The sequence below is a fragment of the Thamnophis elegans genome, chromosome 2 (assembly GCF_009769535.1).
Source record: "Thamnophis elegans isolate rThaEle1 chromosome 2, rThaEle1.pri, whole genome shotgun sequence".
Classification (NCBI taxonomy): domain Eukaryota; kingdom Metazoa; phylum Chordata; class Lepidosauria; order Squamata; family Colubridae; genus Thamnophis; species Thamnophis elegans.
Genome location: NC_045542.1, coordinates 128,810,888 through 128,824,772, shown reverse-complemented (window position 1 = coordinate 128,824,772; position 13,885 = coordinate 128,810,888). Strand labels below are relative to the sequence as shown.

The 13,885-nt window shown below is 35.5% G+C and overlaps 1 protein-coding gene across 1 annotated transcript in view; it reads left to right on the top strand.

Moving 5' to 3' along the window:
• CHL1 (cell adhesion molecule L1 like) overlaps positions 1-13,885 on the top strand; it is an 88,892-nt gene that overhangs the window by 18,615 nt on the left and 56,392 nt on the right. Inside the window, exons 5-8 of the mRNA XM_032210596.1 lie at positions 1,616-1,786; positions 5,078-5,119; positions 6,256-6,373; positions 9,677-9,858. Coding sequence (XP_032066487.1) covers positions 1,616-1,786; positions 5,078-5,119; positions 6,256-6,373; positions 9,677-9,858 — 513 coding nt within the window. The remainder of the gene's footprint in view (positions 1-1,615; positions 1,787-5,077; positions 5,120-6,255; positions 6,374-9,676; positions 9,859-13,885) is intronic.

Genomic DNA, 13,885 nt, shown 5'->3' with positions numbered 1-13,885 from the left:
TGCAAAGATTAATGCTGTTCATTAAAACACTTACTAATCTTACATCGTGGAAAAGGAGAATGTAATGAATTATATTTGGATTTCATTCAGTGAGTCACATTTCTGTATGTATCCAGTCCTGTCTTGAGCAAATGAGGTACTTGGTTTTACTGTTGATTTTCTCTAAAATTCCTAAGTGGACTTTTTCTAGCTTTTTTGCACTTTATTTTAAAATGGATTCATTTCCTCCCTTCTCCCTGGGAAATCTAACAAATAATAAAAAACCTAGCTTGTGAAAATGAAAATGATTTACTATAAATACTAAAAAATCATGGCAATAAGAATTGTGGTAAAATCAGAAAAGCCTTGATACAGAACCCTTTAACATAAGAATGAGAGTAGTGTGAAAGATGCTCAGAGTGGTGAGGTTCAAATTTTTTTACTACCGGTTCTGTGGACTGGTTGCCTTTGGCATGGCTTGGTGGGCATGACTTGGTGAGCGTGGGGAAGGATAGTGTAAAATCTCCATTCTCTCCCACTCCAGGGGAAGGTTACTGGAAAATCCCCAATTCCTCCTTATCAGCTGGGACTCAGGAGGCAAATAATAGATGTGGGCGGAGCCAGTCAGAGGTGGTATTTACCGGTTCTCCGAACTACTCAAAATTTCCACTACTGGTTCTCCAGAACTGTTCAGAACCTGCTGAATACCACCTCTGGATGCTCATCATAGTTGCACTTTCTAAAACCCTTATCTTTTAAACGGCCCATCCAGGTAAGGGAAGCTGGCCCTTCAAACAGCTGTAGCTATTTCAGTTAAACGGGTTTTGGCTGAGGAAGGAGGAATCAGAATAAGGGGTTATTTGATGGAGCAGAAGAATCAGCATATATAGGCTAGCATGCAGCAGAGGGATGAAGTCACCAAAGAAACCATGATAAGACAGAAGGAGCAAGGCCAAACCCCTACTGAATTCAGTGGGGTGACAGTTCTTTTATCCTTTAGAGAGGCTTGTGCTAAGAACTAGTAGCATGTCATCTCTCTCATACAGTCCACATTTCTCTCTTCTCAAGGTATTTTTTCCAACTCACTTTCAAATTAAAACATAGAATTAAATTATGGAATTAAGTATATAGCTCCATTTAGCACATTGGGCTGTTTTACACATAAGGTTAAATCATATAATGAGTTCGTCTACACAAATGTAAAAAAGAAAGAAAGAATAGACATTATACTTTTGTGTTATGTGCCATCCAAGCCTATTCTAAGTGACAGGATAAGTGGCTTCTTGACAGCCATGACATGTAGAATACAGGCCTGACTTGAATAATTCTTTAACAAATGCACAATGAAAATGGTGCATTATTTTGCAAAAAAACAAATTGCATTCTGTCACAGAAAAATGTATGCAATATCAAACTTGCAATACATATGCAGTATATATTTCATGGTTGGGAAGAGGGTATCCAGGCAGCTTGTTCTACTTCTGATTCCCCTCCCCCCTACATAACATAGTGGAAAACTAGCAAATATGCTTTACATTCTTTCAAGTCACATGCATTATTAATACCCAAGAGCTATTTCCTTACCTGGGATCAAGGGTCAGATACTGAACCATTACCATTTTTTTTTCCTTTTCAGATTTGCAGCATATCCCACAAGATGAAAGGGTCTCCATGGGCCTTAATGGGGATCTTTACTTTGCAAATGTGGATGAAAATGACAGTCGTAGTGATTATTGCTGCTTTGCTGCATTTCCAAAATTAAGAACGATTGTGCAGAAAATGTCAATGACATTGACAGTTACACGTTGTAAGTCTGGGAAATTGGTTCTCTTCTTTCCTTCTTTCTTTCTTCCTCTATCTTCCATCTGCCTTAATGTCTGCTTCCAACCTTTGGTTCTTTTGGTAATTCTTACATGTGACATGGGTTGTTTTTTATCATTATTTTTGCTGAAGAAATATATGCAAATGTATTCAATTCCACACTGCTGTCTTAGTGATGACAGCTAGGCCCAGCTCATAAAACTGCTGCAGCTGCTAGCTCGCCAAAAGATTTCTCTTGTTTTGTTCTGAACCTCAAAACTATAAAAATTTAACCCTGATTGGGATGGAAATCAAATTCTTTTCAAAGCCACCAGATAATAATTTCCTTTAAATATAAATGGAAACTGAGAGTAATGTGTGCTTTCCTGTTGAACTAACACAGGATATATTTATTGGAGGGACTTGTCGGCAATATATTTTATTTTCTCTTGAATGGAAAAAAAAAATCCCACCAAAATGAGAAGACAGAATGATTTGCAGGGATGTAGCAGCTAAGGGCCGCTAGCAAATTTGAAGGACTTCATTTGCAACTTCCATCTTTTTCTTCTTCTTGATTGTAACATATAAATTGATTGGTCTCCTCCTCCTTATGTAATTATTACAGGACAAATACCCACCTAAGTTCCTTTCTGAATGATTTGCCATTTGATTAATTACCTTGGGAGGATTGTTAAAGTAATATCAAATCTTGGTGACCACCTGAATCTTCCTTGCTTTTTCTCCCCAATATGGAATTAGTTTATTATCTTCTGGGAGTATTTTTTTTTTCACTGAATTTTTTTTTAATTTCCTAGAATATTCCATAACTCTGGGGTTTCCTGATGATATATCATCTGAGTGCTAGTTTTTCTGCTTATCTTTTATGAGCTCAGTGAAGTTTAGCTAAGAGCTGCTACCTGTGACTGAAGAACTGTCAGAAAATGCTTTATGTTGCTGAAAAAGACTTTGATTATGTCTGGTGTCTTGCCAAATTGGACTCTGTAGCAACATAAGATTGCCTTGGGTGGCACTTTTAATATTACTACTATGATACCAGCTAGTTTCTTAGGTGGTTCATGGCAGTTGATCCACATAATTCACAAATGTTCTTAAGATACTGCCTCACTACATCCTTCAACATCTCATTTATTGCCAAAACCATACATGAACTTTGCCCACAACTGAGCAAATGTTATATAAATATTATACAACATATTTGAACAATATGATGGGGTAAGATTTTTTTGACATGAAACTACTTCTGACTAAACAGAAGAAACTTAAATTTATTATTTCTGGATTTCTTAACATTTTTTGTGCATCTACAATTCTTCTTATCTACACATTTATATTTAGCCAGCTTAACTAGGTGGGATTTTCATTTAATAATCATCTATAGGGTTGTACAAAATGTTGACATATACATAAAACATTGAAAAGACTAAGCCACTGTGTGAAAATAAATAGGTTCTCCACTTATCTCAAGAAAGATAGGATTAAATTATTTCCCTTCTAATTATTTTTTTAATGCAGAATAAAATTCATTTTTTCCCACAGGACAATTCATCTTAGTCAGAAATTTTTTTTTTCATTTTATTATAATTGAGGATACATTTTACATTATTTTATCATTGTCAGCCTTGTTTCTTCTACCCATTGTGATTGGAAAATATCTAAAAAATAAGGACACATAGTTTGTTTAACACATCTGTATGTCCCTGCAATAGAAAAAGTACTGAGTGATTCACATATGACAAAAACTAATACAACACAATCCACTTAGAAAAACAATAGCGCATAGCAATAGCACTTAGATTTATATCACATTTGATAGTGCTTGACAGCTCTCTCTAAGCAGTACAGAGTCAGCATTTTGTTCCCAACAATCTGGGTCCTCATTTTACCAACCCCAGAAAGATGGAATTCTGAGTTAACCTGGAGACAGTGAGAATTGAACCGTTGACAGTCAGTAGAATTAACCAGCAATACTACCTTCTAACAACTGCACCATCCTGGCTCTTCAAAATAAAAAACCTCTGTTATTATAAAGAAAATAAACTATGGCAACATGAAACCGAAACGCAATAAAAGCACCATCACCAAAAGCAAAACAAATTTAACATCAGCATCTCACCAATTAACTGGAGCTTCAATTTTTTGCTATCTGATTCCTATTTTGGGATAGGCGAACTTCTGCCAAATAATATCCTTATGTACTGAGTGCAAGGCATATTATAGAAGGGAATTGGGGAATTCCCCTGGCTTTGTTATCCTTCCTTGCCTTCAAACAACAGTAGGTCCTGAAGAAACATCTACTACTTTGTCTTCTTAAAGTGGATTTGAATTGAAGAGGTGAGGATGGATGAGTAGACTGAAGGTTCATCACAAGCTTGTAGAACTGTTTTTCTTCCATGGGTGAAAGAAACCCACCTAATAATAGCAAGAGCATTCAGGCTTACATATTGTCCATTGCCTGTGACAACATATGTAGTGATAAGTAGTGGAGCAGCAAAAATTGAACCTCCAGTTAACTTGTTAATTTGTGATTTTTGGTGACGATAGCTATATTATGAGCGGTGGTGGCACAGTGTTTAGAATGCAGTTCTCGAGGCTGCTTCTGCTGACTGCCAGCTACCTGCAGTTTGGCAGGTCGAATCTCACCAAGTTCAAGGTTGACTCAGCCTTCCATCCTTCCGAGATGGGTAAAATGAGGGCCCAGATTGTTGGGGGCAATATGTTGACAGAGGGCTGTAAAGCACTATAAAGTGGTATATAAGTCTGAGTGTTATTTTGCTATTGCTATTGTGATTTGGTTTCATAAGAATTATCTGAGAGTGGAATAGGCTTTAAGTATTGATCAATCAGTCAATACAATCTTCTGTCAGGGTTGGGTGAAAGGACCATGATGGAAGAGCATTTTAAAATATTAGCTAAATATGAGATCTTTTTGTATTTATGTCATTTGTACATGTGTTCATTATCATAGTGCTTGCTTGCATTGCATCTTCAACAATTATGGATTTTTTTTTAAGGTGGAAATAATATGATCTCAGTCCAGGAGATCAGCAGAATAATCTAATTGTATTCAAATAGCATTCCTCCCCATCCCATTTTTACAGAGCAGGATAATTTTAAAAATTTCAGTTTCATGAGATGGAACAAAGGAAGTTCACCTTGCAAATGGATCTACGTCAGCATAATCTGAATTCGTTACTTAGTTTGATTATATCCATCATTTATTTGATAAATTTCATTACCATTCATGTTTCCATTTGGTCTCCATTTCTGTCTGTTGCAGTAAAATATACTAATGATTCCAGTTCATCTAATGCGGCTAAGGGTAAGTTGTTACTGTTTAGAGTTTCATGCCTCAGCTTAGATTAAAATGAATAAAATATCCTAATTAAAATATATTGCATTTTACATAGAGACATGCAAATGACAGTGTGTGTGAGAGAGGGAGAGGGAGAGGGAGTGAGTGAGAGTGAGAGTGAGAGTGAGAGTGAGAGTGAGAGTGAGAGTGAGAGTGAGAGTGAGAGTGAGAGTGAGTGAGTGAGAGAGAGAGAGAGAGAGAGAGAGAGAGAGAGAGAGAGAGAGAGATACTGTAGTTTCCAGCCAGATAGATGAAAACAGAAATTTGCTGTGATTACCCAATAAAACAGGAATAGAAAACTCCAAAGTCTGGATCTAGTCCAAGATTCCCCACCTTTAGTCCATCTTTCTCCAATAAGATTGCTTAATGATGGGGTGCCACCAAGTTGTTTTGAATTCCTAATGATCACCTAGATTTCCTCCAAAATTTCTAATAAGAAGATGAACCCAAAAGATACTATTGAGTTTTGCCAACCTCTTCCTGCTTATAATTTCCAAGTTTCCCCCATGTTCCATGCTCATAGGAGAAAACAATTTAATCTTATTTTGAAAGTGGAACCATAATTAAGATAGCTAATTGGAAAGATGAAGAATATAATGTTTCTTTCTCCTGAAGGCTTTATCTTAATCTTTAGTAGACCAGATGACACTGAGGGATAGAGTCTCAGTAAGAGAAAGTCCTTTCTTCTCCAGATCCTGAAATTATCCAATATTTCTTCCTCCTCCTAATCTCCCCATCCTAGCAGTCTATTTAAGATGTTATCATTTCATCCACTTTCAAAGCTTTTAATTTGGAGCCCACAAATTTTACAATTATTTCTAATTGTACTATTCCTACAATGTAAAGAATATGTTGCACTCATACATTTTATCCCCAAATTACAATTAATATACCACATTCTATTGTATAGTGTTTGCAAATTTTAGAAGTATTTTCTAAAGCAGATGAAAAAAATGACCTAGCAGAAAAGAACATCTCATTATAATATGTAGAGCATATGAATGAATTAGCACTGATATTTTTATTGACCATGACTGATAGAATAAGGAAGAGTTGAATACATCTTATTTTGAGAGTTCTGAAATTACTTTTCTCCCTTTTAGCAAATTTAATCAAAGAAAGAAAACCCAAGCTACTTATCCCTGAATCTTCTGGTGCCAGTTCGGAAGTGACATTTATGAAAGGAATGGATCTTTTTCTAGAATGCATTGCTGAAGGACTGTGAGTATTCGTATTTTAGAACTGATTTTGAAAAATATCAGCAAATGATTCCTCAAATCATTGACTGTTCAAAGTTACAACATCACTGAAAAAAGTGATATATGGCCGTTGGGTCATCCCTATGATCACAATCAAATTCAGCTGTTGTCAGTCGATTCCTATGTATAATGGTTCATAAATATGTGGGGTCTTGCAATCAGCTTTTGCAATCTTCTGACAAGCAAAGTCTCACTTAGCAACATAAATTTTGATCTCAATTGTGGTTGAGGACTATCTGTAATTACAAGGAAGCAAAAGCAATTGATTTTTTTTTTAAGTAGATACCTAAAGTTACAGAAAGATATTGTAAATATTTGGGCTTTGTTCTATAATCAGCCCCATTATATTTTTAGGAACTTGGAACTGATAGTAACCTGACCCTTGGCATGCTGCCATCCCAGCAGATGGACACAAGAATAAGCTGACATGATTCTGCTCTGTTTATGCCATACACAGTGTTGGCAATAGCAAGGCCAGCTGGAAATGCTAAGTTAGCAGCCTGGCCTGAACGTCTCTCTTTCTTGTTATGAGAGTTCACAGTAATTCTGCAAAACACAAAGTTCCTTTTATATTTAATTGTCTGGAGAATTTATTCTGTCTAAGAAGACAAAGAATTGATTATTGCCCTTGCAGCAAAATCTTTAACCCCATTTATGATTTTAATGCCATTGTGGACTGGATGAAATAAGCTCAACTTCTCAATTGAGCTACTTTTAATCTATAGTAGCCATTAGATAGTGTTGTGTATATTTTTACTCACTGTATCTTTCAGAATATAAGGTGCACCTTTCCCCCCCCCCAAAAAGAGGTGAAAATCTGGATGTGTCTTATACACTGAATACAACATTTTTGGTCCAAAACCCTGCCCCTTCACAAAAATGGATGTACAGAGGGCTTGGGAGGCCTGGAAAGTGCTCCTGGCGGCTGGGGAAGGAAAACAAGTGAAAATGGGCCTTTTTTGCTCGTTTTTGCCCTCCCAGCCCCCAGGAGCATTCTACAAGCATCCTAAAGGCTATGCATGCACCCCCCCCCCCCATTTTGGAAAAAAATGGGCCAGTTTTCTCAAAAAATAGGCCACCTTTTGCTTGTTTTCCCCCCCCAGGAGCACTTTGCAGGCCTCTGAAACTCTCTGAATGCCCAGTTTTTCACAAAAAATGAGGCATGCAGAGGGTTTGGGAGACCTGCAGAGTGCAAAAACTTTTTTTAAAAAATTATCACTTCAAAATCTTGGTGCGTCTTATACTCCAGGACATGTTATAGTCCGAGAAATATGGTACTTTGGAGAAAAGACAATATAGTTTCTATAAAATACAAATCTCATCGGTTTTTGCAAGAAAGTATTCAGATGATTATATGGCTGCTGATTTATTTAGTGTGATAGCCAAACTGAGTCAGTTTGCTTAGAATAGCAAACATGTTACCATTATGTTACCAGCATTATTCAGAATTCAGATACATATTCATGAAGGTATCTTTAAACATTGATCAATTTTATTGAACTGAATTGAACCCACAGTTACCACATATACAACAGTTTCTTACATTGTTTTTTCCTCTTAATATACATAAAGAATTCAAGTGTTTCAGCTATTTCTTCAGAGTAGAGCAAAGATAGCAGATTTTAATTATTTAGCTGGGCAAAATTAATAATTCTATTCAAAATACAAAATGAAAACTACAGTAGAAATTAAATGACACCTCCAATCAACCGTAACTATGCATATTTGGTATCTCAGGCTTTGCTGTTCCTGAGATTGTGGAAAATAGGAACCACATTTTGCTGAAGGACCTGCTTTAGCTAAAGGGGAGATGAGAGAAGATTTGAAAATAAGTATATAACAATGAAAAGATTGCTAAAAGATATATTGAGGGGGAAAATGGCATCTGAGATAATTAGTAGAGCTTGATTCCTTAACTTAAGCAGAGTTTTCAAATAAAAGGAAAATGAATACCACAGCAGGAAAGGGGGGGGGGAGTACACTCTATATTTGGTATCTGTTTGTTTGTTTGTTTGTTTGTTTGTTTATCAATTTTTAAAACCACTCGTCTCCATCACAGAGCCTTTGTATAACCTTCCTTGTACTGTTCTCAATACAAGGCAGTACAACTGAGGCAGTTTTATCTTGAAGGAAAAAAAGATATAGAGGCTTCACATTTTAGTACTCTTCTCTGCTTGTCCTTTTCTTTGTGGCAGCCATTTTTTCTTAAGTACAGTGGAATTTTTTGTTGAAAGCATCTCCAGTGACTTTCTGCAGTTCCAATATGCTTCAATTCTGGTGGTGACCTAAGATTATCCTTTTAAAAAAAAGACTGTCATTACTCAACTAAACCTAAGAGGGTGCTGTAGTGTGCTTAAAAATGTTGCAATTAGCTCTGTGGCTCTCAAATCTATAGTCTGACATTGTGCAGTTGGACAACAGACCCTGTGGCCCTGTACTCTATGGTTTGCAGTGCAATAATGCTTACATTTTCTTTTCTTTTTAACAAACTAGCAGAATCCAGATCTTTGAATGACTAAATGCACATGTTGTTGCAGACAGATTCAGTTTATCTCTGATACTCCAAGCTCTTCATGACACAAGATGTGAACTGACTGTGTTTATTATGATGAGCTTGGAAAGAAAGCATATAGCAAGGAACATTACTATAACATAGGTAGATTCAATACCAACTTCTTCACATATAACACTGTTTTCATACAACATATTTCTTGACTTCTAATATTCAGCCTTTTTGCCTTTTACTATCCTTTCCCAAAGTCTGATTAGAGAAAAAAATATTTTTAAAAACCAAATATTTGTGTAAATTCCATACACAACAGAGAAAGAGATACTCTGCAGTGCATATTTTGAAATAACAAACTTTTGTTGACTTGCAGATTGCAAATGTAGAAAAAGTATAGGGAAGCATACTTTAGTTGTCTTTTCCGAGGGTTATTCCTAAGCAGTGTTTAATCTTCATTTCATAGCCAGTTCTTTGATGCACAAGACAAGAAAAATTAAAATAAGGCAAAAAACAGAATTTATAAAACAAACTATTATTTTACTCGCCTCCAAAACAATTGCAGCTCAGCAAACAACAGCTTATTGTGAAATATTAAACATCATAACATTTATTTACAATGAAAAGATCTATATGGTCACTCATCTTAAGCAACATTAGTCTATATAAGCGTTTGTTGAATCTAGAACTCTTGACTGGCAGGTAAAGGCCCATGTTACTTTTTAACATAAACATTTTATTTCTTTTTTAAATTCATCCAAGTCCAACACCCCATTTAACATGGAGAAGGATTAACAAAACCAGCATTTTCAGAGGAGTCGCTGAGAATTTTGGAAAAGTTTTGAAGATAGAACAAGTTACTAAAGATGATGAAGGAACCTATGAATGTGTAGCCTCAAATGATTTAGGAGAAACAAAGCATGAATTCAAAGTTCGTGTTGAAGGTAGGTTCAATGATCCCATAAATGACTCGGGGGGGGGGGGTGTCTGTGTGTATGCATGTATCTTTCAGATAGATACAGTATATTATTTTTATTCATATCTAAATCCCACCTAGTGCTGGCTTTCCAAAGTCTAAGTAGTTTTCTTATCTAATGAACAGTATTCTTGATTTTCAAAATAATGTTAATCAAATAGAACATTTATTTAAAAGCCCGATGGCCTATTTTGACATGATTTTAATATGATTGTACACTATAAGCATTTAAGACTGCTTTGAGTAGAATATATACAGTATAAGAGAATTAAATATTAGAAAGCAATTTGTAATTGTTCATTTCTACTGTCATATGAATATTTACACAATTTTTTAATAAAAAATGAAGTTCAAAAATACAGTTATGTACAGGGTGTACATTTCTATGTGGTTATTTCAGTTTATATAATATTTAAGATTTCTTTTTACAGAAAACTATTCTGAAAGCAAACACATTAAAATCTTCTGAAATGGTTTCCTACATTGATCAGTATACATCAAATCAAATCTTAATTAAAGTCAAAGCCCAACATAATGATCAGTACAGCGTATTTGATTCTCAGCTAAAATCAATCTCTTTTTTTCACACTTATAACGTTTCTATGGAACAAATCATGCACAACTTATATGTGAAATTACTGCTGTCTCAACTGAAACAAATCATATTGGCTATGAAAGTTTTCTCCTCACATCAATTGTTTTTCACACAGATTTTTGTTGGGGAAAAACATATGTGCTCTCTCCATATGTTATGATGTACAAAATCAACGATTATGTCTATTCTCCACACATGACTTACTTTAAAAGATCATGGGAAATACAACTTTGGGAGGATACTTCAAAATAGTTATTAAATCTCTATAGTTTCCTCAACTGCAAGCAACAATTGGAAAAGGGAACACTTACAAAATTTGTTGTGGATATGCAACACCATTACCAAGGAATTCCAAAGTCAATACAGTGACATGTGAATGAAAATGCATAGATTTGCATTTTGGGCATAATGAAATTTAAGTAAATAATTCTAATGAAGAGCTCTTGTGCTAAAATCATTACAAATTTATTACTGATGCATAAAAACCTCACAAATATATTGCATCTTTGTTTTTTGCACTTCTCTTTTCCTCTGACAAGTTGTACTAAAATTTTCTTGTACATCTTTTTAACCATTCGTATTTTGTTCCCTTTCCTCTAAAAAAGAAGAAAAATGCTCATAATAATGTCCAGGATAATGGCTTGTATTATAGTTGAAGACATGTAACTATTTCAATACATTCATTTCACCAGAGAGCTAAAACTTTCCATGAAACTTTTTCTGATCAGACATCATAAAGCCACGCCAGATAAGCTTGCAAAAGTGAGAATGAAGTTAGGGAAACTAGGACAGAGATGGAATTCAGCAGGTTCTGACAAGTTCTGGAGAACTGGTAGCAGAAATTTTGAATAGTTCAGAGAACTGGTAAATACCACCTCTGACTGGCCCCACCCCCATCTATTCTCTGCCTCCCATGTCTCAGCTGATTGCAAGGAAATGGGGATTTTGCAGTATCCCTGGAGTGGGGAGGGAAAGGAGATTTTATAGTATCCTTCCCCTGCCATGCACACCAAGCCATGCCACGCCCACCAAGCCACACCACACCCATCAAGCCATGCCATGCCCACCAAGCCACGCCACGCCGCTCCCATAGAACCAGTAGTAAATATTTTTGAATCCCACCACTGAAATAGGAAATATATGACCTCATGACTTGTTATATGTATATAGGGAAAGAAAACTGTTAGTAAAGCCAGATAGATTTTGGTACAGTATTACCTTACTTTATTGAATAGATTTAAATAATAATTTATTATTTTCTGTGATGTGATTTATTTTTAAGCTCCTCATTCTCTTACTTTAGTTTTTTTTCCTGGTGATTCTTTTCTTATAAGATAAATTCTTTAGAAATGGCCTAGTATTATCTTACGTAAATGTTTATTTTAGGACTTTCTGATTCTAATTCTTTCTTTAATGATCAACACATTGACCAAGAAAACCTTGGCTTCCCCCATTGTTACATTCAATGTAAAGGACTACTGGGGTAATAAGTGTCTGATAAAGCTGAACATCTATTAAACATGGATGGGACTCTATGCATGCATATTTTACATAATATGTGCAAAATGATAAACTGGACATATTTTCATTTATTTATTAAACTTCTACATGGCCCATCTCTCACATAAGTGACTCTGGGCTGCTGTGCCTAAATAGATGGTTGTGAATATACAGTTGTCAGTCACATTTAAAACATATTATACAAGGTTCATTAAATGGAAATATTGCTAAATAGCACTGAATATGTCAACTGCCAGGGTAGACACATCATCCTAAGACACTTCGTCTAGGTTAGCACAATATGTCCAAACAAAGAAAAACACATGGTTCAGTGTAATGTGTGAACCTAGTTAGAGTCAGCAGGCTGAAAATACAGCTTTTGGAGATAGGGAGTGGGGACAGATAAGGTAGCAGGCATAAGAATGATTAAGCACCTGCACTTTGTCATTATTTTTTCCAGCTTGTGAAGTTTATGGTTGGCCACTGAGGATTTTTTACACACATTTGCAGCCATTATGCAGCTGGCATGTTGTGCAAATTTGCCATAATAATTAGAGATACATCTTAGTTTTTCTTGACATAATCAACTGTTTGACCTAAGAAAAATGAGCAAAACATTTAAATGAATATGCATGTTTCTTGTTTGGTTGTGATATATAAGCCTTCTTCTCTTACCCTCTCAGTACTAGAGGGAATTTATAGATGTTTAAGAAAAGCTTTTCAAGTAATTTTCTTCTTATTTAAAAAGACCACTTTTTAAGCACATGTGCAATAAAATTACTTATGCCTGTTCATTGGACTTTGTATAATATTGCTCATCCTGAAGTATGTTTATGTGTGTATTTGTATTGGGCAGGCATGTATGGGACCAAGAAAATGAAAGATGCTGTAGAGGGTATGAAAATGTTTCTATAATTCAGATTACTATTAGATATAATTCCAGTTGGATTAAAATATCTCTACAATAGTTGTCTATTTTAACAAGCTGGAAGAAGTGTATGAACATGTACTGAGAACGTAAAGCATTCAAAGTAAATGCAAAAGCTGCAAAATATATCATATGGCTAAAGAAATCAGTGTAATTAAGCTGTATTAGAATTATGGTTCCAAATTCAATCAAAAACAATTGCTCTATTAAATAGGATACAGCAGATGTATGTACATCTGCATTTCCATAATGCCAGCATAGGGCAATATCATGAGCAATAAAATCTGCTAAACCAGCTTGGTGTGACTGAGAAGATTTCTAGTTATTCTCAGAAGTTTTCTAAGCAATCTCTTTCCTCCCAAACTGCCACACACACTCCCAGTGTCTGACTCCTTGCCATTTCTTACATTTGTGGTCTGCAAAATGTCAGCACCATTAATCAGAGGTGACATTTCCATCCCTTTTTCTCATAACCTAAGAGCTAGTGCTCATTTGGTGGAAGTATTTCACATTGTCGACTTTATAGGCTACTAGCTGATAACCTGGCATTGTCCTGATATTTATTTATAGGAGAAAAATATCTGGACCAAACTTAATTTCTAATGTTGGATTTTTCCCCTTACCAGAGGGAGCCCCATTGTGGAGTACTGTGAAGCCGTTACTATGGCAACTCCACTGCGCTATATAGTAGAAGCCATTTTAAGGCACAACAGGCTGTATCTTAACAGAACACACACCCTGAGGGGTGTTAGGGGTGTCTTAACCCCAAAGTTTTTTTTTTTTTTTTTACAGAGAATAAGTCATCTGTGTACCACGTTTGGTTGAAATTGCTCAAGGTGTTACAGAGTTACACTGGAACATACACACACACACACAGATGCATTTATAGATATAGATAGATATAGGTTCAAATCCCAGTAAGGGTATGGCTAGCTGATGAGAGCTAAATAGCTTGAAATAGATCTATACTAG